Genomic DNA, 24,715 nt, shown 5'->3' with positions numbered 1-24,715 from the left:
ACTAAGGATTATAAACTCCTTAAGGTCAGGAATTGTGTGATAGTAATCATTTCTATTCCCTATAGTAGCTTTAGCCAATATTACATATTAGAAGTCTCATTCACTCTTTGAGGGCAGAGATTTCTGTTTGCTTTGTTTATTGTTGGATTCCTATTACTAAGAACATTTACTGGCCGCTTATGGTGTGCCAGATGTAAGTATAAGAACAGTTATACAAAGTTAAGTAAGATATGGTTTCTGAAAGAAAAGTAAAGTTATACACAAAAAGAAATCAAAACAGTTACAACACAGAGTAGCAGATGCTCTGACAAAGTAAAGTACAGAATTTTCATGAATTCAAAGGAAGAAGCCCTAACTCAGAAGGGCCTGGGGGATGGGAAGTACAAAAGCAGAGCGTGGAAAAAGTGATAGGAGGTACTCTCTGTATCCTTAACAAAACACAAACTGTTATATTTTGGGGTCTTCAACCAGAAATCATGAGAAAAAATGTTTTCACTACATACCAGGTGAAGAGGAAAGCCAACAAATGCAGCCAGGATCCTAAACAATGCAGCTTAACTTCACTTGAGCACATGTCATTTAGCTTACACTAAAATTACTTATGCAACATCTCAAACATTGGTAGATTACTATAATCATGTTGAAAATTCAGATGCATGTAACGCAAAACTATTATAATTCTTCAAATTGAGTTGTGCAGGGCATAGGATTTCAGAAAAGGAAACATCATAGTACACTGACATAATAGGGGTGGCTTTTATAAAGGATAGGTGGGATTTAGCTCAGAGGGATGACATTTTAAATAAGAAAATGGTATGAACAAAGCTGTGATGTAGGGAAGTATAATGTATTTTTCAAGGGGCAGTAACTAAATCAATCTCATTAGGGTTTGTATATGGCACCATTCATAACACATTTGGAAAAGTTAAGTGACAAATCCTGGAGAGTTAAGGAATGCAGAATTTGTTCTACATGCAAGAAATAGCCAATGAAGGTTGGGGCAAGGAAGTGTCATGATAGAGTGGTACTGCACGAAAAGTAATTTCACGGCATTGATGAAAGCTAGACTGATTAGAAGATTCTGGTAATAGCCCAGGTGTATTGTGACAAAGGAGGAGAAATGTGAAAGAAAGAAAGGGAAACAATCATTTGCCAAAGATGATAAAGAAGAGGGAACAAGAGGATAAAGACTGTAAACACAAGTAAGATACTAGTAGCACAAAAAGGTCAGAGGAGAGAGATTTTACACATAGAATTCTGTACTGAGAGGTAATAGATATTAACAGGTCATTAAAAAACACAGAAAACTAACACTAGCTAAGAGTAATATATATTGCTGTAGCATCTTCAAGTTTAGAAAGTTGAAAAAGTAAACTCAAATATTTTATAAAGACAAACATCATTTTTATTATTGAACCTTCTAATACTACAGTTAAAGGAATAGAAGTCTAGTGGAAAAGCTAAGGAGTTTCATTGATTCATTTCCCTAATATTAAAAAGGTTGCAAAGACACATAACAGACTGACAAAAGGGAACTTAATATTGCTTCCCTTTTCATATTAGCATTCATCTTTTCACATATATAATTACTGGATTTTGAATGGAACATAATATAATTATTGTTTATCTGATGAAAACCCCCCAAAAATATATCTTTAGGACATATACAGAAAATAATAGCTACATAGAGAAAACAGAAGCAATTTAAAGAGCATTGTCTTTTGCCATGAGCAAATGTCATTTTAATAAATTCTCAGATAGGTTTTTCAGGAACAATGTTCCCAAACTACCAGTATTCGAAGAGTTGCCAATATTTTTGAAGCATTCTCTTATTACTCCTAAGTAGAAATTATTAATTTGTACATATCATCTATTTTTAACATTTATTACCTGATGACTTGTACAATGCATTTCTTTAGTGATGCTATTGGTGGAACACTGGTCGAGTTTCTCAGTGCCAACAAAACAGGATGTTGTCCAAGACCTGAAACATATGGTGAAGCTGGAAGAAATCGCCCAATATACTGCTCAATAACAGTCCCCAGCAATTGATTCAAATAGGCATTTGGATTTTGAGACTGACAACACACGATACACATGCCCTAAAAGAAAAAAAAAAAAAACAAAAAACAAGAAATCAGAAATACTAAGGTAAAGTTTTAAAAAAGATGTATAAGAACTTACTATTATAAGCCCTAGCATTAATATTCATGTCAGAATCTGTTAACTTATTGCAATCCAAAAGGACATCTCGCATCATCAAGAGATAATGCACATATAAACTTCTGGGATTTAAGCTTCGATAATACAGACATATGATATCTAACCAAGCATCTTTGAGACACTAACAAAGGAAGCAGGAGGGAAATGCAGGATGATAGGGAAATTCTTTCTTCTTCACATCCTCAGAAATCTTGATCACTAAAACTTGATGATCAACTGTGTGTGTGTGTATGTGCAATTAAAAATTTATAAAATACATTTTTAGGTCAGTCTTTTTTATGTGAAGAACTGGCATTTTGTCTAGGACTATAAAATTCAAGCTAAAAATCTTTCATGTTAGGAAATGTAACTTTAAAAAACAATAACTAACAAAAGAATAAGAATGTAGTTGATTAAAACCCAAGATAACAATAATCCATTTACAGTTTTGTCAGGCATTGTGTCAAATGTTCTAGATACATTATTTTATTTGGATTTTTCAGAAAACTCCACTGAAGTTAGTATTTCTGCATATCCACAGCTAGGAAAAGTAAGGTATAGAGAAATACAGAGCTTAATCAAGGTTATACAGAACTCATAATGTCTTGTTGCACATCTGTTATTTAGTTTCTTCCATTTGCATTGCAGTTAACAAAATACTTTTATATGGATTACAGTGTATAATTCTTAAGAATCATTAGACCAATACTCTGAGAAATAAATGAAATGCATCTCAGATTCTAGAGTAACTGTCTATGTAGACAGCAGTGCTGCTGAGATGGGAAATTCTGGAGATGAAGGTAAGAATTAGTTTTTGAGCAACATTAATTTAAGGTGTTACAGACTGTTTAAGTAACTATGGTAGGTGTTTTGAGATATTGATTTGTCACTCAAGGAAAAGACAGGGCTGGAGGTTTACTTCCTTATTCATTACTGTTTAATATTGAAATATTAAGTCCTTTTTTTAAACTTTTATTAAGTAAATATAAATTTCACAAGTACAGTTTATGGGTTACAATGGCTTTCTCCCCCCCCATAACTTCCCTCCCACCCGCACCCCTCCCATCTCCTGCTCCCTCTCCCATTCCATCCACATCAAGATTCATTTTCAATTATCTTTATATACAGAAGATCAATTCAGTATATATTAAGTAAAAATTTCATCAGTTTGCACCCACACAGAACATAAAATGTAAAATACTGTTTGAGTACTAGTTATAGCATTAATTCGCATTGGACAACACATTAAGGACAGAGATCCCACATGAGGAGTAAGTACACTGTGACTCCTGTTGTTGACTTAACAATTTGACACTCTTGTTTATGGTGTCAGTAATCTCCCTAGGCTCTAGTCATGAATTGCCAAGGCTATGGAAGCCTTTTGAGTTCGCCGACTTCGATCTTATTCTGACAGGGTCCTAGTCAAAGTGGAAGTTCTCTCCTCCCTTCAGAGAAAGGTACCTCCTTCTTTGATGGCCCGTTCTTTCTACTGGGATCTCACTCGCAGAGATCTTTCATTTAGGTCCTCTTTTTTTTTTTTTTCCAGAGTATCTTAGCTTTCCATGCCTAAAATACTCTCATAGGCTCTTCAGCCAGATCCAAATGCCTTAAGGGCTGATTCTGAGGCCAGAGTGCTGTTTAGGACATCTGCCATTTTATGAGTCTGCTGTGTATCCCACTTCCCGTGTTGGATCGTTCTCTCCCTTTTTTATTCTATCAGTTAGTATTCGCAGACACTAGTCTTGTTTATGTGATCCCTTTGACTCTTAGACCTATCAGTATGATTAATTATGAACTGAAATTGATCCATTGGACTAGTGAGATAGCATTGGTACATGCCACCTTGATGGGATTGTATTGGAATCCCCTGGCACATTTCTAACTCCACCATTTGGGGCAAGTCAGCTTGAGCATGTCCCAAATTGTACATCTCCTCCCTCTCTGATTCCCACTCTTATATTTAACAGAGATCACTTTTCAGTTAAATTTAAACACCTAAGAATAATTGTGTGTTAATTACAGAGTTCAACCAATAGTATTAAGTAGAACAAAAAAAAATACTAAAAGGGATAAAGTATTAAACTGTACATCAACAGTCGGGACAAGGGCTGATCAAGTCACTGTTTCTCATAGTGGATAAAGAAATTATGGGACATGTACTCTATAGAATACTATACAGCAGTAAAAAAACAATGAAATCTGGTCATTTGCAACAAAATGGAGGAATCTGGAAAACATCATGCTGAGTGAATTAAGCCAGTCCAAAATGGAGAAATATCGTATGTTCTCCCTGATTGGTGACAACTAACCGGGCACCAAAAAGGAAACCTGTTGAAGTGAAATGGACACTATGAGAAACTAAAAGTCCTTCTTAATATAAGATCCAGCAGGGGAAACTGAGGAAGAAGGAAGAAATGGATTTTGATTAGGTGACAAGTGATGTCTTCCATAGACAGATTCTTGGGATTGCTGAGAAGTTTTTAGGTTGACTCCCTAATTGTGTTCATGATAGCACTTTAAACAAAGCTTAGATGTCCAGTGGGAAGACACAGAAGGGGCAGGCACAGTACAGTCTGACCTGCAGTCTCCCAGAGGGCAGGTAGATAGGGGAGAGTTGTGAGCAGCAGGCAAGTGTGAAGTGTTTGTTCCATGTAGTCCTCTTAAAGTCAAACAGTCCAGTTAACAGGAATTCTTACAAACTTTCAAGTGGTAAATTGAAGATTTCATAGATTATTCATTTGACAGAACTGACTTGGAATTGTCATTAATTTCATCAAGGAATCCAGCTCTCTCCAGAATTTTCAAAAAGTACCCATTTGTACTTCATCTTTTCCTGTTTTAATGCACTTCTCCGAAACAAAGCATTACAGAAGCACTTGGGGAGATGGCATTGTATAGCAAGTTAAGCTGCCACTTGGGATGCTGTAATCCTATACCTGTGTGCTTGCTAATGTGCCTGGAAAGGCAGCAGATGATGGCCCAAGTACCTGGGTCCCTGCTTACCCACCTGGGAGACCTGGATGGAGTTCCTGGCTTCTGGTTTCGAGTTGGCCTAGCACTGGCTGTTGTAGGCACTTAGGGAATGAACCAGTGAATAAGAGATCTTTCAGTCTTTTTTTTTGTTTGTTTGTTTTTAAGATTTATTTATTTGAAAGGCAAAGTTAGAGAGGCAGAAGCAGAGACAGAGAGACAGAAAGGTCTTCCATTCACTGATTCACTCCCCAAATGGACGCAACAGCCCGAGCTGAGTCGATCCGAAGCCAGAAGCCAGAAGCTTCTTCAGGTCTCCCACATGGGTGCAGGGGCCTAAGGATTTGGACCATCTTCCACTCCTTTCCCAGACCATAGCAGAGAGCTCGATTGGAAGTGGAGCACCTGGGACGTGACCCATATAGGATGCTGGCACTGCAGATGGTGGCTTTACCTGCTATGCCACAGCACCGGCCCCTCTCACTCAGTAAGTGGTTTAAAGGAGAGACCACAAAGGTTTTTGCAATCTGCTGGGCTCTATTCCTATTGCTCTAGTTCAGAACCTTCAGATAATATATGGGTTATTACAATGAATAGTCACTGCCTTCTAAGACTTTAATCTAACCTTTACACCAAGAATCTTAGATGTTGACCCCAGAATCATCTTCCTGAAATGTAAAAATTATTATCTGACTCCTACTTCTCTGCTCAAAATATATCAGTCATTTCTGTGTAAAGGATTAAGTTCAAACTTCTTAGCATGGCATATGAAAGCCCTCCAGTATATGGCTTCTCTTGCATGTATCTCCAGCCACAAGTGGACCATTTGCTTTTCCCCAGTATGTTGTATTTTCTTAAAGCGCATGCCCTTGCTCATGTTGCTCCCTCTGATGGGAACAGTCCTCTAATTACTTATCCATTCTGCTCTATCCTATCTCCTCACCCCTGATCTATCTGGTAGAAGGCTGAGGTCTCTAAGGAAAACACTGAGCACATTCCCATAAATGTTTGTGCTATTCTGCTTCTTCTCTCAACTTTGAGTTCCTTTAAGGGAGGAGAAATTGCCTTTTTCCATATTTGTTTTCTGAGTCAAACACAAAAGAAATTTAAAGCTTATTCACTGGATGTGCCACATGTACATTAGAGATTGTGGGGTATGCTTTGTGAATCTGCATTTAATAAACTATGTCTTCAGGGGAAGTTTCAGTTTTTGTTTTTTAAACTTTCAAGCAGTCACACTTAAGTATACCTGGAGATACAAAGGAAGACTCTTCTGAATCGCAGTCAACATAGGGGCAGGCAGCTCCTTCTCTTGCTGTAACACTGCATGTGGCAGCAATAAACAATCTATGATCCGATACAGTAATTTTTGAGCTTTAGAGGTGGCAAAGATCTGTGCCCACGATTTAACAAGAATTCCTAACAAAGAAGAGAAATAACAATAGTTACGGTTATCTTCTAACTGGAACTTTTTGTTGTCATCCTACACTTGATCTTAGCCAAAAGGCTGAGAAATGATTGTTGTCATCCTATATAACAATTTATATTTAAAGTGCACAGGACCAAGTAGAAACAGTAGGAGTAGACAGACTGTATCAAGACGTGTATTTTACTTAAAAAAATACATTTTGCTCAAAGTTCTGCACCAAGATAAACATAAACTTTCTTAGTAATTGGCACTTAATATGTATATGCTCACATACAATGTGATATATTTATACATGCCACTATATAATAAATGATGAAATTAATCAGATTTTCCTTTTTTTATGTGCATACCAAATTTTCCCGAGGCCTCATTGTGCCTTTTTTTAAGACTTATTTTTCATTTATTTGAAAGGCAGAGTTACAGAGAGAGAAAGAGAGAAAAAGAGAAAGAGAGGAGAGAGAGAGAGAGAGAGAGAGAGAGAGACTTCCATCTGCTGGTTCACTCCCCAAATGGTTGCAATGGCCAGGGCTGTGCCAGGCCAAAGCCAGGAGCCCACAGCCTCTTCTGGGTTTCCCATGTGGATGCAAGGGCCCAAGCACTTGGGCCATCCTCCACTGCTCCCCAGGCACATTAGCAAGGAGCAGGATCAGAAGTGGAGCAGCCAGGTCTTAAACCTGTGCCCATATGGGATGCTGGCATCTCAGGTAGTGGCTTAACCTGCTATGCCACAACACCAGCCCAATATTTAGTTTTCTTGATACTCCAAATTCTTTTTATTTTGGCTTGTATATAATTTTATAGGCTGCCTCAATCTACTTTGCAACAAGCAAAGGTATAATTAAATTTAATTGTTAAAATAGGAAAAATAGAATTACCAATATTTTGGAGAAATCACTTTATCTCCTTGAACTTTAACTTTTTATCTATCTATTAGTTAATATAAACAAACATAATTTTGATCTGAAAAAAAGAGAAACAGGCTTATTTTATACTTGTAATATATTATGGTTTCCTTGATGCTAGGAGTCTGTCAACTGTCAGGTTTGATGATAGTAAAGAATAACCAACGAGTACTCTTTGCTTAATAAAGTAATTAAGAGCAGATATACAATTACCACTAGAACATATTAATGTTTTTAAAGTGTCTTACTGAAAACTGAATTTTGAAAATGATTTAGTACTTTCCAAATAGCACAGTGGTACATCTATTGCATACAATTTTGTTATAGTCCACCTCAGAAAGCAAAAATGATGATTAAAGAATTCAGTCATTTCTAATAAGCAATAAATTTACATTAGATCTCTGAATGGAAACGAAAAATACTTAGAAAAAAAACAATAATCACCTCTAAGAACAACAAATGGCAATATTAATCTGCTGTAAAAGGAAGCACAATAATCAATCACAAAGAAATACAATGTTCACTTAGCAATATTTTAAATAATGCTAGCTTGCTTCTCATATCTTTCAGTATGTGGAAAACTTGAGTGTGATAGCAGTATACAAATAAATCACATGTTAGCTAACATTAACACACCTATAAGAAGAACTGGCATCACCACCAACTCTTGAAAGGATACATGTCACACTCAGGTGTCACACTAGTTTTACCTACAAAGAACAGGGATCTGTTAACCCTAAATCATCATCTACCCTCACGCAAATATTTCGTTTTCTGCAATGTTTAAAATCCTGCGTTGAAGATCTTAAGTCTTATGAGTTCATAAAGGGCATAGGTAATACATTTGTTTTATTGATGTATGAGACTCCTACTTTTAAAGCTTCAGCAAAGAATATTTGTATGTTTATATGTATGTGTGGTACCACAAATAAAAACAAAGAAAGATGAAGAGAAAGAATGGTTTTAAAGATTTATTTATTTGAAAGGCAGAGCTTCAGAGAGAGAGGGGAAGGGAGGGGGAGAGAGACAGAGGGAGAGGAAGAGAAAGCGAGCAAGGAGGTAGAGAGAGCTGACTCCCGAAATGGCATTAAGAGCCAGAACTAAGCTAGACTGAAGCCAGGATCTAGCAACTCCATCTGGGTTTTCTATATGGGTGGCAGAGGCCCAAGCACTTGGGCCATTCTTTCCTTACTTCCCAGGTGCATTAGTAGGAAGCCAATCAGAAATAGAGCAGCCAGGACCAGCACTCTGATATGGGATACTGGCATTGCAAGTGGCAGCTTAAGCCACTGTGCCGCAACTCTGGACCTAAGAAGAAATTTTTTTAAGTCAAAAACTACAGGAAAAGGTTAAATAAATATATAGAGTTACTTTGTAAAAAATTAACAAAAACTCCATCTTTTTTCCTGGCTATAAACATATTATTTGCTTACTGATGAAACTCAAATAGATAAAAATACTAATACAAAGATAATCCTCCAATCCAAAGAAAACCACTATAAAAGTTCTTGCGTATTTACTTATAACATACACTACTTTAAATACAAGGGAATGGGATCACTACAATATACATTTAAAATTTTATTAAAAGTTAGAAAGTAATTTTGTTCATCTAGAAACACCAGAAAATATATACTGAGTTTATAAAACATTAAATTCTGGAAATAATATTTAGTGTATGCTATTTCTTATATTGGATAAGCTCTTTAACCTATAGATTCCCAGGTCCCCAATTTAGTGCCTGATAGATACCCAGTAAAATTATTTTTTCTTCAAATACAATGTGATAGGAATGAAAAATTCAAAAGAATAATTCCTTTAAAATTTAGGAGTAGTATGTCAAAGACAAATAACTATAACAAATTATAATCTACAAGAAACAGTGTAAGAGAAAGACAAAATACAATCAGTGAGATTAAGCATACTTGGGAATATGGGAAAGGTGTGACATTTGGGCGGGGTACTGAAGGGTCATGGACAGAATTTCAACTACAAAGACAAAAAGGGAAGAACTGAAGACACAGGGCTGGGGGAACTGGCTAGGCAGGTAGAGCACAGTTTCAGTGGTTGGGGTGAGTGGTGCAGTAGATAAGATGCTGATTGAGATGCCCACATCCCGTATTGGAGAGCTAGATTTGAAACCCAGTTCTGCTTCCACTCCAACTTCCTACAAATGCATACCCTGGGAGGCAGCACGTGAGGCTGAAGTACGTAGGTCCTTGTCACTCACACAGGAAACCCAGATTGAGTTCCAGGCTCTCAGCTTCACCCTGGCCTAGTCTTATCTGTCATGAACATTTGGGAGAATGAACCAGAAGATGGAAGATCTCTCTGTCTGTCTCTCCCTTTCTCTATCTCTCTGTCATGAAGAAAACAATAAATTGCCTGGGCAACACTGTAGCAGTATATTTTATTCCCAGGCTTTGAGACCTAGATAAAAGGAAAGAATATAGATCTGGTGGCCATTAAGTAAAGAACAAATAAGGCAGTAGGACAAAGATCCTCATTTCTTGGTATGTAGAATTTTGCCGTAGGTAAGGTCTATATATCACCAATCCAAATGTAATTTTATAGTTCTTAGTATTTCATTAAATAAAGGTATATCTTGAAATCACAACATTTAGCTTGACAAAAGCTAAATCTAAAAGCAGCGGAATACTTTTTCAGAAATTAATAAATTATAAACATTTTAGAATACTTGTTAATCTATATTTTACTATATTAAATTTATAATAAGTTCTCACACCTTTCTTTAAAATTAAGATGCTGGAATTGCTACTATTGCTTTCACTTCCAAATCATCCATATTTACACATTTTCACATTCTCCTTTGTATTTCACAACAAAGATAAAAGGTTTCAGACAGCTCAAATCAGGTTTATTCACACATTCACAAGATTAAAGGGAACAGACAGATATAAGGTTCCGGTCACAGATAAAAAAAATTTAAATTCTAAATAAAAACTTCTAAAGAATTTCTTCTCATTTACCTTTATTCAGTTCCTATTTTTGGTTAGCAACATGGTTTCAGTGAACAAAGATATTCAAATTACTGACTTCCTAAGAACGATGAACTCCATTGTCATAGAACAGGCACAGAAAAAGATTTCTTTTTGAAAAGAGAAAACACAGTACTACTGTGAGAAACAAGAATTGAAGCATAAATATTGTCAGTGCTATATAAAATCCTCTCCTGACCTCCTTCATAAAGAGCAGAACATGAAAATAGAAAGCTGTTCTAGTTTTCTGATGTTTTTCATTCTAACCAGTATAGATGAGCATCAAAAAAGAGGTTCATTTTGGTTGTTCAGGTATTCACAATGTGATTCACAACAGACTACTGATAGCAACTGGTGTTGTTGATACATGTTTGTATTGATCATAATTAATTTTAATATTAATATAAGCTCAACAAGAGTACTGAAAAGAGGTACACAAGACACAGATATACTTGAAGGTCAACATGTGTTATTTTAAGCAAACACAGCACTTAGAGAATTATTCTTAAGAGTGTATGCAAAGTAGTAACTTATTCAGTCTAGTCCTATTCACCATGGTACTACAGGCTTAACCTAAGAAAATGTTACTAGCAAAATAATATCAGGAATACATACCCATAATCCCATAAGTCAGCTGTAGCCCTGCACTGGAAACTTTTTTTCCCAAATAAGGCTTTATATACTTTAATACTTCACCAAGGTATTCTAAGGACTTTGTGACCATGGCAGATTTATCAGAAAGTGTCTGGAGATTCCCATAAGTTATACCAACAGCCTATAAATAAAGGAAAACATTATTTAACTTTTCAAGTCTTATACAATACACACTTTGGAAAATAAAGATAATCTTGCTTTCTACAGACACATACACATACACCTCTTACATTTAAGCCTTCATCTTTAACTTTGCAATGATGTTTCACAGCAATTAAAATGCAAGTGACAAGAATTAAATTTTACCTTTCACAATTAAAATAAAGATTAAAGAAATACTACATATATTCACCATATTATTTCTAGAAGGTCAGCCTTTACAAAAAAAAAAGAAACATGAAATTGATGTTCAAGAAGCATGTAACCAAATCACATCAAGACCTCCAAACAGGTTGGCTCATCATATTTCCAGTGTATGACTGAGAATTCAAAATCCTTAAATTCCTATAAGGAAGACCAACAAGTAACATTATCAAATTCTTAGAAGTAAAACTGCTATCAAGTTCAGCTATATGATATGAACTGATTTTTTTCCCATAGACTTGTTTTTATGGTCATCAGATGCCAGCTAAACTTTCTCTGAGGATAAATGGATGGGATAGGGAGGGCAGAGATAGCAAAATGAAAAGGTAGTGGACAGAAAGATGAGTGCGGGCAGTAAAAGAACAATGAAGTAGGAAGAAGAGGTAGAGAAATAACGTGAGGGTGTTGGCTAGGAACAGTTGAAACAAGGCTTAACTCACTGAAGGTGGGCTGGGAAGGAAATGAGGATGGATAATGGGGTTACCCATGAGCTGGGGGGTGGGGCAGGTGCTCTGCAGTCAAACAGTTCTCAAAAGTTCCAAGTGATGCCATGGTTCAAGAGTTTAATGATGGAAATTAATGGATAAAGGAGAAGTGAAGTGAAGATCACTGAGGAATTACTGGAGAGGCTTTGAAACGAGAGCTTAGATCAACTTTGGTGACATAAATGTTGTAGATAAGGAACTGAATGAACTAAAGTGTGTGACTCTGAGATGGGCACATGAGAACCACCTCCAGATATACTTCATTAATCTTCTCCATTTAGCTCTCTGTCCTGTGTTTCCTATCGTCCTTTCCATGACCAGAAGCTCCCAAATTTGTCTCAATCCTCTTTAACAAACTTAAAAATTGAGAATCTTGATAAGCTTTTTATTATTTGGGTTATACCTGTTGGTATTTATCATATTAGAAAAATCTTTTAAATTTACCAATTCATTAAAAAGTAATAATGAACATTACAAGTTAACATATATAACATGCTACTGAAAATTATTTTCCAAAACAGGTGGTATTTCTTTTTTTAAAATCTTATTTAAGTTTCATATATTTCATATATACAGATTTAGGAACACAGTGGCATTTTCTCCCCTCCTCTCCCTCCCGTCCATGCTCCACCCCTTCCTTCCCCCTCCCTCTTGGATTCCCACTCATAATTTTTACAATGATCTATTTTCAGCATACTTAATGACTGTATAGTTAACTCTACGTAAAAGAGTTCAACAAATAGTATGGAGAGAAATAAAACACACCTAGATTCTCATATTTGCTTCTGCATGTAATTAATATTACAGATGAAGAAAATTTAGCCTCACAAATATATGTGGTTGGAAGAAGAAAAAGCATTTTTACAGATTTTTCAGGTAACTGCGGGGCCTCCTCTTTGCTATTATACCAAAACTTGACAAGTGCTATTTCTTGACAGTTAGCTATAACTAAATCTTAGAATCTGACAAATTATGGAATTGGAAATCATGTCAATAAATATTTTGTTCTCTGCCACATAAAAAGTCAAAGGTCTATCTTGTATTTTGAATGAATCTTTTACCCTCCTGCATGCTTTTTTAAAAAGCCTGTGCTGGTAATTTGGAAAACTGTGGTTCACTGAGTTACACACTTTTTTTTTAAAGATCCAGTTAGGAAAAAAGGGTATCTGTTAATAACACAACCATTCTCATCAGAAAAGACTTTAAGTAATAAGGAAGCTCTCAAACTCTTATTGGCAAAAACAAGTTTTCCAAAATTTTAATTTTCTTGAAAGCCTGAATTACATTATTAGCAACAAATACTGTCAATTGTTTTTCTTTGAAGTGATAGTTCTACTTCACTCATTTTTGTGAAAATGTCTGCCAAATACCCATCTAAATAACCATATTTTGTCAGTTGTTCTTTCAAGATAAAAGCAGTCAATTCAGCTTGCAACTCAAATAACTATACAAGTGCTTTTCATTTAGACAACTCCATTGCTTTGGTATGCAGCACAAGTGCTTTAAGCACACTCTGCATTGTCATTCATAGAATATGAAGGGTCAAAATTTAATAAAATAATCATTTCTATGTTTCATTAAAGATATTTTCATCAGGAAAACTGGCTTTTGTTTTTCTGTCAGTGCATGACGTATAAATTATAAGGATTACTAGTGTGATCTTAGGCCCCAGTGTTGATGCATGCTAAAGTTTTTGTATGCTTTGTCAGAATGCCAACATAGTATTTTTTTTAAAGAATTATTTTATTTATTTGAAAGAGTTACAGAGAGAGGTAAGTTGGAGAACCTCCTGACAAGGTATCATTAACCCCCGAGTCTATGAACCATATTTTTTAACACATGTGGCCCATACATGTCACCCTTTCTCTACATTTAGGTTTAACTTCCCCAAACTAAGACACGTGCGTGTGTGTGTGTGTGTGTGTGTGTGTATAACATGGCTATACCTGCATATATTTCACATTGTCATTTCTCTGGAGAAAAGAATGAACATAGCAGACCCGAGACTGCCATCATTAAAAAGGTCTGCTTGCAAGGAAGGTTCCTGGCTGGTGCTTGGGGCCACCAATTTTGGGAGCCTTCCCACATTCTCTGACAAGAATGACTCACTGGGCCTACTTAAACTGTCTATGAAAACAATAGTTTTTTTTTTTTTTTTTTTTTTGACAGGCAGAGTTAAACAGTGAGAGAGACACAGAGAAAGGTCTTCCTTCTGTTGGTTCACCCCCCAAATGGCTGCTATGGCCGGCTCACTGTGCTGATTCGAAGCCAGGAGCCAGGCGCTTCCTCCTGGTCTCCCATGCGGGTGCAGGGCCCAAGCACTTGGGCCATCCTCCACTGCCTTCCTGGGCCACAGCAGAGAGCTGGACTGGAAGAGGAACAACCGGGACAGAATCCGGCACCCCAACCGGGACTAGAACCCGGAGTGCCGGTGCCGCAGGCGGAAGATTAGCCAAGTGAGCCGTGGCGCTGGCCGAAAACAATAGGGTTTGTACACAATGCATGCTTCTCTGATGAAATCTGGAATTCTCTAAGTGCAAGACAAAGGGAGCGTATATGTGACCAGTCTCTAGTTAAAATCACAGGCACTGAACTGTTAATGAATTTCTCCGGTAGACTGTATTTCACATGTCTTATCACAACACTTTTCTGGAAGTACTAACCGGCATATCCTTTGTAACCTCACTAGGATAAGACTTTTGGATGGTGAGCCTGGTTTCTGCAGACTTCACACCATATACCCTTTCCCTTTACTAATAGTGTTTTGTGTCTTTCTCTATATTTGGTCAGAACTCTTAAGTACAGCTATATACCAAGTCCTGTAAGTCCTCCTAGTGAATCACAGAATCTGGGATGATCTTAGGCACTCTCCACACAACTTCAAACCAAACTGAACTCCTTGCCTTCTTTTCCTGTACCCTAAATCATGATGTTTCTATTTTTTCTTAAAGTAACATTTCTCTTGTAGTTAAACACAGTACTTATTTCTTATACATTCAGAAATTCCATCCACTTAGTCTAACTCCTTCTAAATTTCACTAGCTTCTCCCCAATATTTTCCAGCACCTTTAATCTACACTGCTGTTACTAATTTTAAAAACAAGTCATTTGCTCAAATCAGACATGTTTAAAAACTAACAAAACTTATAAAATCTATATAATATTCACAGGATAAAATCTAAAATTCTTATACCAAGTTGCTCTGAATTTCTTTACCTACTAACTAACCATGTCAACCATTGGCACTTAGCATAAACTGCCTTTTATATTATTTTAAACATTCTATATATTTTTCTGAGACAAGTAAAACTTTTCTCATTGAAAGACTACCTTTTTTGGTTTATGATATCCCTAAGAAGTCCTAGCACAATGATATACACAGTTTAGCAAAAACTATCATTTTTTTATGACAAAAGAATAATTAATTCAGACTAGACTCCATTAGGCAAGTCTTTGAAAACTATCAACAGAGAGCTTGACTTCTGATTCAGTCTGTTTTCTAGCCCCCATAGGTGTTAAATTAATTCAGGTAAAGATCCAATAACAACCACATAAACAGCTCAACACAAAAGTATACACTATATAGATATACAGGAGGAAACTTCAAAGCATTTTGTGGAAAACATAATTAGAAGATATATTTACTTTGGTACAAAAAAATCCATGCATAGTTTTCATACTACTAATTTTCCATGAGTTTTTTGAAGATACCTCAAACTACTACTAAACACTTTTTAGGATTATATCACTATCATTCCATTATACTATAAAATAATATAAACAAATGGTCGAATTAACATTTATGAAAAGAGATTATTGGCTGTAACTATTTTCATTGCAGTTAATACCAATCTGTGGAAAAATGAACCAACTTTTACTGTGAACAGCTTACAAAGGACACAAATCTAAATACATTACTGACTTTAGGCTTGTAAAACAACATTTTTACATAAGACGAATTCCCGTAAAATTAATTAAAAATGGAATTTTCAAAGTGACTATTGTGGTGACAAAATAGATTGGTCTTTTTAAAAAAAGATTTTATTTATTTATTTGAGAGGTAGAGTTATAGACAGAGACAGAGAGAGAGAAAGGTCTTCCATCCACTGGTTCACTCCCCAAATGGCTGCAACAGCTGGAGCTAAACCAATCTGAAGCCAAGAGCCAGGAGCTTCCTCCAGGTCTCCCACCTGGGTACAGGGGCCCAAGCACTTGGGCCATCTCCTACTGCTTTCCCAGGCCATAGCAGAGAGCTGAATCCGAAGAGGAGGAGCCGGGACTTGAACTAGTGCTCATATTGGATGCTGGCACTGCAAGCAGAGGCTTAGTGAACTATGCCACAGCACAGGCCCCACAGATTGGCTTTTAATGCCCCAACCGCACTATCATGTAAATAGCTGGTTCTTAGGCTGACACTGTTTGCTACTAGGTGATAAGCAGTAAGCTGGAATGATTATAGGCCCTATCCAAAAAAATTTAGTTCCTAAGTACATGAAGAAACTTGTTACCAAGCAATTTCAGCAATAAGATATTCCTATAATTTTGGTAAGCCTTGGAGTAAGTTTCTATGTACTATCTTTTAGCCTTACTAATTTTCATTAAATGTAATCTTTCTGAGGGTGAATTTCTCTGTATGGATTCATATTTCTCTTCCTTTAGAATTTCATAATAGTAGATAGTAGTCAATAATGTACTTCAATCCAAAGAATTCACTTTATAAAAAAAGCTTTAAGAACATTTGAAATTTTCCTGAAAAATAACTGCAATTGATCTGAATGATTAAGTAAATAAATGAAAAATACCTCAAGGAATTGAACAAGTGCATTTTTAGGGTCTTCTGGGGTAGGTAAATATTCAACTTGAGCCTTTGAGAAAACACTCTTTACTTCTGAGAGCTTAAATAGTAACCTTGTCAGTTCAGCCAACTGTTCCATGTACTCTTTTTCTGTTAAAATAAAATATATAATATTCATGGATAGTATATAAACTAATATAATAAAATTTATACTGTATGAAGGTATTTAAAAAACCTGTGGAAAATGGAATTAAAAGATTAGTTTATTCTGGAGGTAGAAAAAGAATTGAGAATATGCATTTTGCATGGGTATTCATGCATGTGGGGTGTGTGTGTTTGTGTGTGTATGAGTGTGTATGTGTGTGTGTATGAGTGCAGGAATGTAACATTCTCCATTTAATATGTTTTCTCTTAAATTTCAAATTTCTACAAATTTTATAACTTTATGTTTCTCTCACTGAAGAAAATAATAGCCTCAAAAGTTATCCATGTAAAGCCAGCCAGTGCAATAAGATATCAAAGTAAAATGGGAGCACTTTTTAAGGCCAACCTTCAAGAAATTTAGGAAAAAGTCTGTTCCTCAGGCAACAGAACTATATGGGATATTTATTAAAAAGCCCAGTATCTCTCAATGACTAACAGTGAAACACAAGAAAGGCAAATATAAAATGGGAGCAAATTATTCATAATTGGATTTTTTAAATTGAGTGTTCACAGTGTGATATTCAGTTATTCAGATTTTCACTTTTTTTTGTGATCAGTTTCTTCAGGGTAGAAAAAGAAATAGCTTGTCACCTGAGGAACATGTTTTTTGTTCTTGGCTTCCAAGGAAGCAAGTTCTTTTATCTTTTTACCTGGGAAATCTGTCATATATAATAACAAGGAAATATCAAGAAAAAAGAACAGGTTGCAACAGGATATGAATTTCTGCTTACATTCATACCTAATTACACATATATTTTGTATATTTTCTATTAACTTATATAATAATAATCTAGATAGCAAAATGCTTTTCCTTCGATTCTCCTCAACCCCAACACCTCCTCCTGACCTACACCCCACCCAAAACGCCTGCACTACTTACCAAATGCTTGTTCAGAATTTATGTCCATAAACAAATCATCAGACCCAGAAAGGTTTTTTATATACATTTGTAAAATACAACGGATCCACGATCTTATAGTCAAGGCTTGAAAAGAAACATGGCTTGACTGAGAAAGTGCTTCACACAATGTGCTGTGAAAACAAGTAGATGGATATTAAAAAATTAATAAATAAAACCAGCAATATGCTTCCTGAGTAAGAGATTAGGTAAAGAGTAACTTCCTAACACTTCTTTCCTTTCTTGGCCTTGCTTATTTTTCCGATGAGAACACTAATGTAGATACACATTACTAAAAATGAACATTATAGATACAATATAAAAATACATTAGTATTTCTGGTTTCAGGTGTAATGCTCTAATTTATAACTTTCCTTTTTCCATTGTTGGCATACCTTGGTGCAGGTTTATGCCAAGGGAGAGGGCAAGGAAGAATAAAGTTAAAATGGGAAATGAAAGGGCTTTATAACCCACTAGGTGAGATAATAATTAAGGAAATGTCAAGGAGAATAAAAAACAGTGTCCCTTAGATTAAGTAAACACAGTTCACAAGCATATAGGTAAGGAAAAAGTTAAAGGCAAAATATATTTCTATGTGAGTCCCCTGACCAATTCCATTCCAGCCCCTCCTTGTCCCCCAGCCCACAGGCAGTGATTAACAAGGATTTCTTCACACAGAACTCCAAAACAATATCTCCCAGAAATTAAAAAACAAATAAAATTCTGAACAAAGTAAAAGGCCTGGCTAAATCTGATTTCTAATTGTTTATAAGTGGGAGCAGAAAGGCTAGGGATGGCCTTGACTTAAAGTGTTATATAAAGTCAAAAATTCTTAAAAAAATACATTAAAGTCACAATCCTAAAAATGCTGTTTTGAAATATTTTAGCAAAACTGTCATGAAAGAGCTCACAATGCAGAAGAGCACAGGCCATCTGATACCTCTGTGTTCTCATTTTGTTTCTTTGTTAACAATAAATCAATTATTTTAAAAATAAGAATATTTCAACAAAATATTTAATAAATAACATAAATGTTCCTTATTAAACACTGTATATTCTCTTGTATTGAACAGCGATGCCCTATAATCAATGACACTTTACTTTCTTCAGAACTCACAAAGTCTAGGAACTAGAACTCCCTAGTTAACCATATTGAACAAATATATTTTGCTATTTCCTGGGAATCCATCTACTCAATTTGTACTATATTAATCTATGTATGTCAATAAAATGTTTATTAAGAACTATGATCTATGTAGCTCTTATTAGAAGCAATTCTAAAAGTAATCCAATTGAAGTTGAACTCCTTTACTTTACAACCAAAAGCCCAATGAGAAATTACATACAAATGAGTCTGCTTAATGAATCTCCTTGGGAAATGAATTATCCCACCAACTATCTTTCTCTTCATTTCTCACTGACTGGCAGCTTAGATAAAACCTACATTGCCACTTATGCCTGTATATTTTATTTTCTCTTAGCTTGAGGTTCTTAGTCAAATCTTTGTGATCACTCTATTCTATTTCTATAATAACTTTATTTACTATATATTTGTTCTATTAAATTTCCTTAGGTGTTTTATGTAATGTAGCCAGAGACAATTACAGAAAAGGAAACCATGTTCAGGTGAAGTGCCTTGTTTATGATCTCACAAGTTAACAGTAAAATCTTTAAACTAGTTGTAATAAGGAAACATCATTAAATATAAAACTGCAATAATACATCAGTGTCTCACAGCCTTGGCAATAGTAACTGTATAATTTCTTTCACAATGGAGAGCATAAAAATGTCACTTCAAGATGATAATAAGACAGTTAAAACAATTTTGAAAGGGTTTAACCAGAAATACTTTTAAAGAAAAGCAGGCCACAAACAGTTGGCTTTTCTACTGTCACTATTGTAAAAATGCTAAGAAGTCTAAAAGCAAGAAACTGCCAAAGTGAGAGTATATGTAGTATAGATCACTTTTCTTCTTCTTTTTTTAAAATATTTTAAAAATTTATTTGAAAGGCAGAGTTACAGAGAAGCAGAGGCAATGAGAGAGAGAGAGGTCTTCCACCAGTTGGTTCACTCCCCAAATGGCCACAACAGCCAGAGCTGTGCTGATCCGAAGCCAGGAGCCTGGAGCTTCTCCCGGGTCTCCCACGTGGATGCAGGGGCCCAAGCACTTGGGTTATCCTCTGCTGCTTTCCCAGGCCATAGCAGAGAGCTTGATTGGAAGTGGAGCAGCCGAGACTCAAACTGGCGCCCATATGGGATGCCAGCACTGCAGGTGGTATCTTTACCCACTATGCCACAGCGCCAGTCCCAAGATCACTTTTCATTTGTTAAAATTCTTACCTTCCTAGGATGGACTTGCATTATTAATGCGTATGCCTGAAATAAAAGCACATACCTATTTTGTAGTAAATGACTTAAATATCTTGCTACAACTTGAGGCCAGATGATATCATCCCAACCAAAAAGTTGAATTATTGATATAACTGGTTGAGGCTGAAGATCTGATGGAGCTGTGCTTGGCAAATCCACTGCTAGCAAAGTGAAATCTAGATTTAAAATGAGAAAAACTTAAGATGAAGAAATTTTTAAAACTCTCTTTCCAAATATTACATTAAGTGATAAAAGAGTATCAAATATTAAAATGTCACATTTAGAAGTATAGAACGAACAAAAAGTTAAAACTGAATGAACTTCAGGCTGTCAAAAAATTTCTCAAGTAGCACCATTTAGATTGCTAATCTCAAAGACTCTATCTCACCATTATCATTACAAATCATGATGACCTTCAATTGCAAATTTTTATTCTGAGGAGTCTGCTAATGTGATCATTCAAAGGACTATTAAAAAAAAGATTTGTTTATTTATTAATTTGATAGGCAGAGTTACAGAGAGAGAAGGGGGGAGAGAGAGGTCTTCCATCCGCTGGTTCACTCCCTAAATGGCCACAACGGCAGTAGCTAAGCCCATCAGAATTCAAGAACCAGGAGCTTCCTCTGGGTCTCTCATGTGGGTGCAGGGACCCAAGCAGTTGGGCCATTTTCCACTGCTTTCCCAGGCCTTTAGCAAGGAGCTCACCGGAAGTGGAGCAGCCAGGACTCAAACCGGTACCCATATGGGATGTTGGCACTGCAGGCGGAGGCTTAACCTATTATGTCACAATGCTGGCCCCTCAAAAGACCTTTCTTTAAATAATGTTTTAATTTACCTACTCCAGAGGAAGAGAGAGAGACAGACAGACAGCTCTCATCTGCTGGCTCACTTCCTCCCATCTGGGTAGCAGGAACCCAATTATTTGAGCCATCACTGCTGCCTCTGCCTCCCAGGGCCTGCACTGGCATGAGGCTGGAGTCAGGAGCAAGAGCCAGGCACTGAACCCAGGTACTGCATTATGGGATGCCAGGGTCTCAACTGGCATCTTAGCCACTAGTCTAAATGTCTGGTCCCAAAAGATATGTTTTTAAAAATATTCCCAGCATTGACTCTTCCCCAATTAAAACAATTTGTGGGGTTGGCACTGTGGCATAGTGGGTGAGGCTGCCACCTGAAGTGCTGGCATCCCATATGGGTGTAGTTCGAGTCCTGGCTGCTGCGCTTCCAATCCAGCTCTCTGTTATGGCCTGAGAAAGCAGTGGAGGATGGCCTGAGTGCTTGGGCCCCTGCAGCCACATGGGAGACCTGGAAGAAGCTACTGATTCCTGGCCTCAGATTGGCCTAGCTCCAGTCATTGTGGCCATCTGGGTAGTGAGCCAGTTGATGGAAGGCTTCTCTCACTAGCTGCATCTGCCTCTCTGCAACTCTGCCTTTCAAATAAGAAAACAAATCATAATAAAAAAAACTCTTTAAAAAACTTTGCTTGCCATCTACCATACTGAACAGTTCATTCCTACATTAGACACTGGACATTCTCTTCTATTAAATCGTATTCTCCTATAAGCAATGACATTGTACTTTCTTCAGAACCCCTGAGATCTAGGAACTAGAAATCCTTAGTTAACTATATTAAACTAACATATTTTGTGATTTCCTGGGAATCCATTGACTAAATCTGCACTATCTTAATTTATGTCTGTCAATAAATTGTTTATTGATCACTACCGTCTATGGAGCTCTCTCAAACGGTGGCTGTTTGTTCCTATGTTCCTTTTATGCCATGTGACCTACAGACAGATGAATTTCCTTCTTGGTCTACAATGCTGCTTATAAACTATTCTCCCATTTTCCTCCCTAAAACTCTCAACTTTAAATCATCAGGATGTACCAGCTACTAACCAGTTGCACTCACCTGCAGTTTCCTAGTTCACACTCTCACATTCCCTATAAACATCACTGCCAACATAATACAGGTATCAATATATCAATATTATGACATCAAACTCTATCATGATCAGCTCATTAACATTCTCTCCTATAGCACCCCTGTTAGAATCCTTCATGAGTTTTCTTCGAGTATCTTAACCTCTTGATTTCCTGAATTCCTCTCCTCCAATGAAGCTATCCTCCATTGTACTTCAACCACTCAGTCCCAAGGTAATACCTCAGCATTACTAGTATCTACAAATCCTTTTCAGTTTTGATTTAAAATTCACAACCTTTTGACATCAAACTGACTTTTCAACTCTCCCCCAATGTCAACAATTCTTTGCCCCCATCAGGACCTACAACCCAATGACCTTAAAACTTTTCCCTGCCCTTCACTGCCTTCATGGCTTTCCTTTCCTCTTTAGTCAACTTGACTTCCGTGACTATACTCATTTGTGTAGACCACCAACTCCCTAGCTCACTTTATTTTCAGAATTTCTAATTTAATTCTTATTTATTTCAAATGTAGAGAGACATAGACACAGATACAGACACACACACAGATCTTCCAGCTGCTTATTCATCCCCCAAATGCCTGCAGTAGCTGGTGTTGCCAGGTTGAAACCAGGAGCCTGGAACTCAGTATGAGTGCTTTGACCTAGGTACTTGAGCTATCCATCACCTGCTATCTCCCAGAGTTAGCTGGAAGCTGAATCAGAAGCAGAGTTGGGACTTGAACTCAGGTACTCCCGTACAGGATGTGGGTGTCCCAAGTAGCAATTTAACCTCTATATCCTATATTCCCCCTCCATCCGCTTTGCCCCTGCTCATTTATTGATGCCTTGTACTTGACTAGAAAAAACATTACATGTTTAATTCTAACTCTTGGCCTTTTCCCTATATGCACCTATATCTGTTCCAGTGTAAATGGTTGATGTACAACCATGCTGGCTGACTTTAGTTTAATTTTATTGACTACAAACTTCAAAAGCAGGCCCTTAGAACAGGCTGGCATTCCTACATTTCCCAAGTCCATTCAGTCTTTCACTCTCCCATGGACTACTGCATATCCTTTTGTTCCTCTTCATCAGTGGCAAGCACCTCCCCTCCCTATTTACTTTCCTCTGAGGGCCTTACTTACTACTTCCTAGAGAAATGAAAAACACTGGAAGAAACTACTGCTTATTCACTCCACATTTACCCATCTGCTTCCATCTGGGCGGATTTACTCTGCCTTATCTTCTGCTACTACGCATGAACTGAATCCCATGTGCTCTATAGGACTGCATCTTCTCTAGGTACTAAAACAAAAGTGGTTTTCTTATATCATCATATTTTCTTTATTCTCAAATATTCCCATCAGCATTATAAAGATACTGAAATTTCTCCCATTAAAACAAAAACCAGGGGCCGGCACCGTGGCTCACTTGGTTAATCCTCCGCCTGCGGTGCCGGCATCCCATATGGGCGCCGGGTTCTAGTCCTGGTTGCTCCTCTTCCAGTCCAGCTCTCTGCTGGGCCCTGGAAGGCAGTGGAGGATGGCCCAAATGCTTGGGCTCTTGCACCCACATAGGAGACCAGGAGGAAATATCCGGCTCCTGGCTTTGCATCAGCGCAGTTCCAGCTGTTGCGGCCACATGGGGAGTGAACCAACGGAAGTAAGACCTTTCTCTCTCTCTCTCTCTCTCTGTAACTCTACCTGTCAAATAAATAAATAAATAAATCTTAAAAAAAAAATCTTTCCTCCTTGACCATCCTTCCCACTCTACTTAATAGCCCCAGTTTCTACCTTTCTTAAATAGTGGTATGAAAAATGTTGTATCTACATTTGCAGTCTGCAATTCCTCTTTCCACATTTCCCCTTGAATTATCTTCAACTGGGCCTTTGCCTCTACAGCACACAAAGCTGCTTTTCAATGTCACCAGTGGCTTCCCTCTTATTAAATCCAATGAGCTGTTCTCAGGCCTCATCTTACTTGACCCATTATTATTTGGGCTGTTGACCACTTCTCTCATGGTTTCTTCTTACTGTACCTGGTGTCCTTTTCAGCCTCTTTTCTTGTTTGTCCTTACTCTACAAATCTGAACAGAGGACTACCCTAGAACCCAGACCTTAAACTATTATTTTGCCCTATACTGGTTATACTGGTGATCTAATCAACTTTCATGGCTTTGAAGCTATCTATACACAGATAGTTCTCACATTTAAATCTGCAGCCTGCGCCTCTTCCCTGAATCTTAGACTCATTATCCAAGTGCCTAATTAACATGTCTACTTGAATTTTAACGGACATATAAAATAATGGCCAAAATTAAAATCTTTCCTCACAAAATCTGCTTCTGCCACAATCTTCCTCCACTCAGTAAATGACTCTCTGTATCTATTGTGATCACTTGCCCATTTAACAGGTTCTGTCAACTCCCCCTTCAAAATACCTTCTCTACCTTCAGATGAGAAATCTGACATCTTCTTAGTACTCCTCCACTTCACCAAAGCCTACCAACCAGAAGGATC

General features: G+C 36.9%; 1 protein-coding gene across 1 annotated transcript in view; it reads right to left on the bottom strand.

The window, feature by feature from the left end:
- Window positions 1-24,715, bottom strand: part of MMS22L (MMS22 like, DNA repair protein) — a gene marked incomplete in the record, with an annotated part of 119,895 nt that overhangs the window by 12,366 nt on the left and 82,814 nt on the right. Inside the window, 6 exon segments of the mRNA XM_070073760.1 lie at window positions 1,891-2,102; window positions 6,422-6,591; window positions 11,118-11,277; window positions 16,807-16,949; window positions 17,884-18,035; window positions 20,297-20,447. Coding sequence (XP_069929861.1) covers window positions 1,891-2,102; window positions 6,422-6,591; window positions 11,118-11,277; window positions 16,807-16,949; window positions 17,884-18,035; window positions 20,297-20,447 — 988 coding nt within the window.

The sequence above is a fragment of the Oryctolagus cuniculus genome, chromosome 5 (genome assembly GCF_964237555.1).
Source record: "Oryctolagus cuniculus chromosome 5, mOryCun1.1, whole genome shotgun sequence".
Taxonomy (NCBI): Eukaryota; Metazoa; Chordata; class Mammalia; order Lagomorpha; family Leporidae; genus Oryctolagus; species Oryctolagus cuniculus.
Note: the sequence above shows the minus strand (reverse complement) of the source record. Positions and strands in the feature narration are given on the sequence as shown.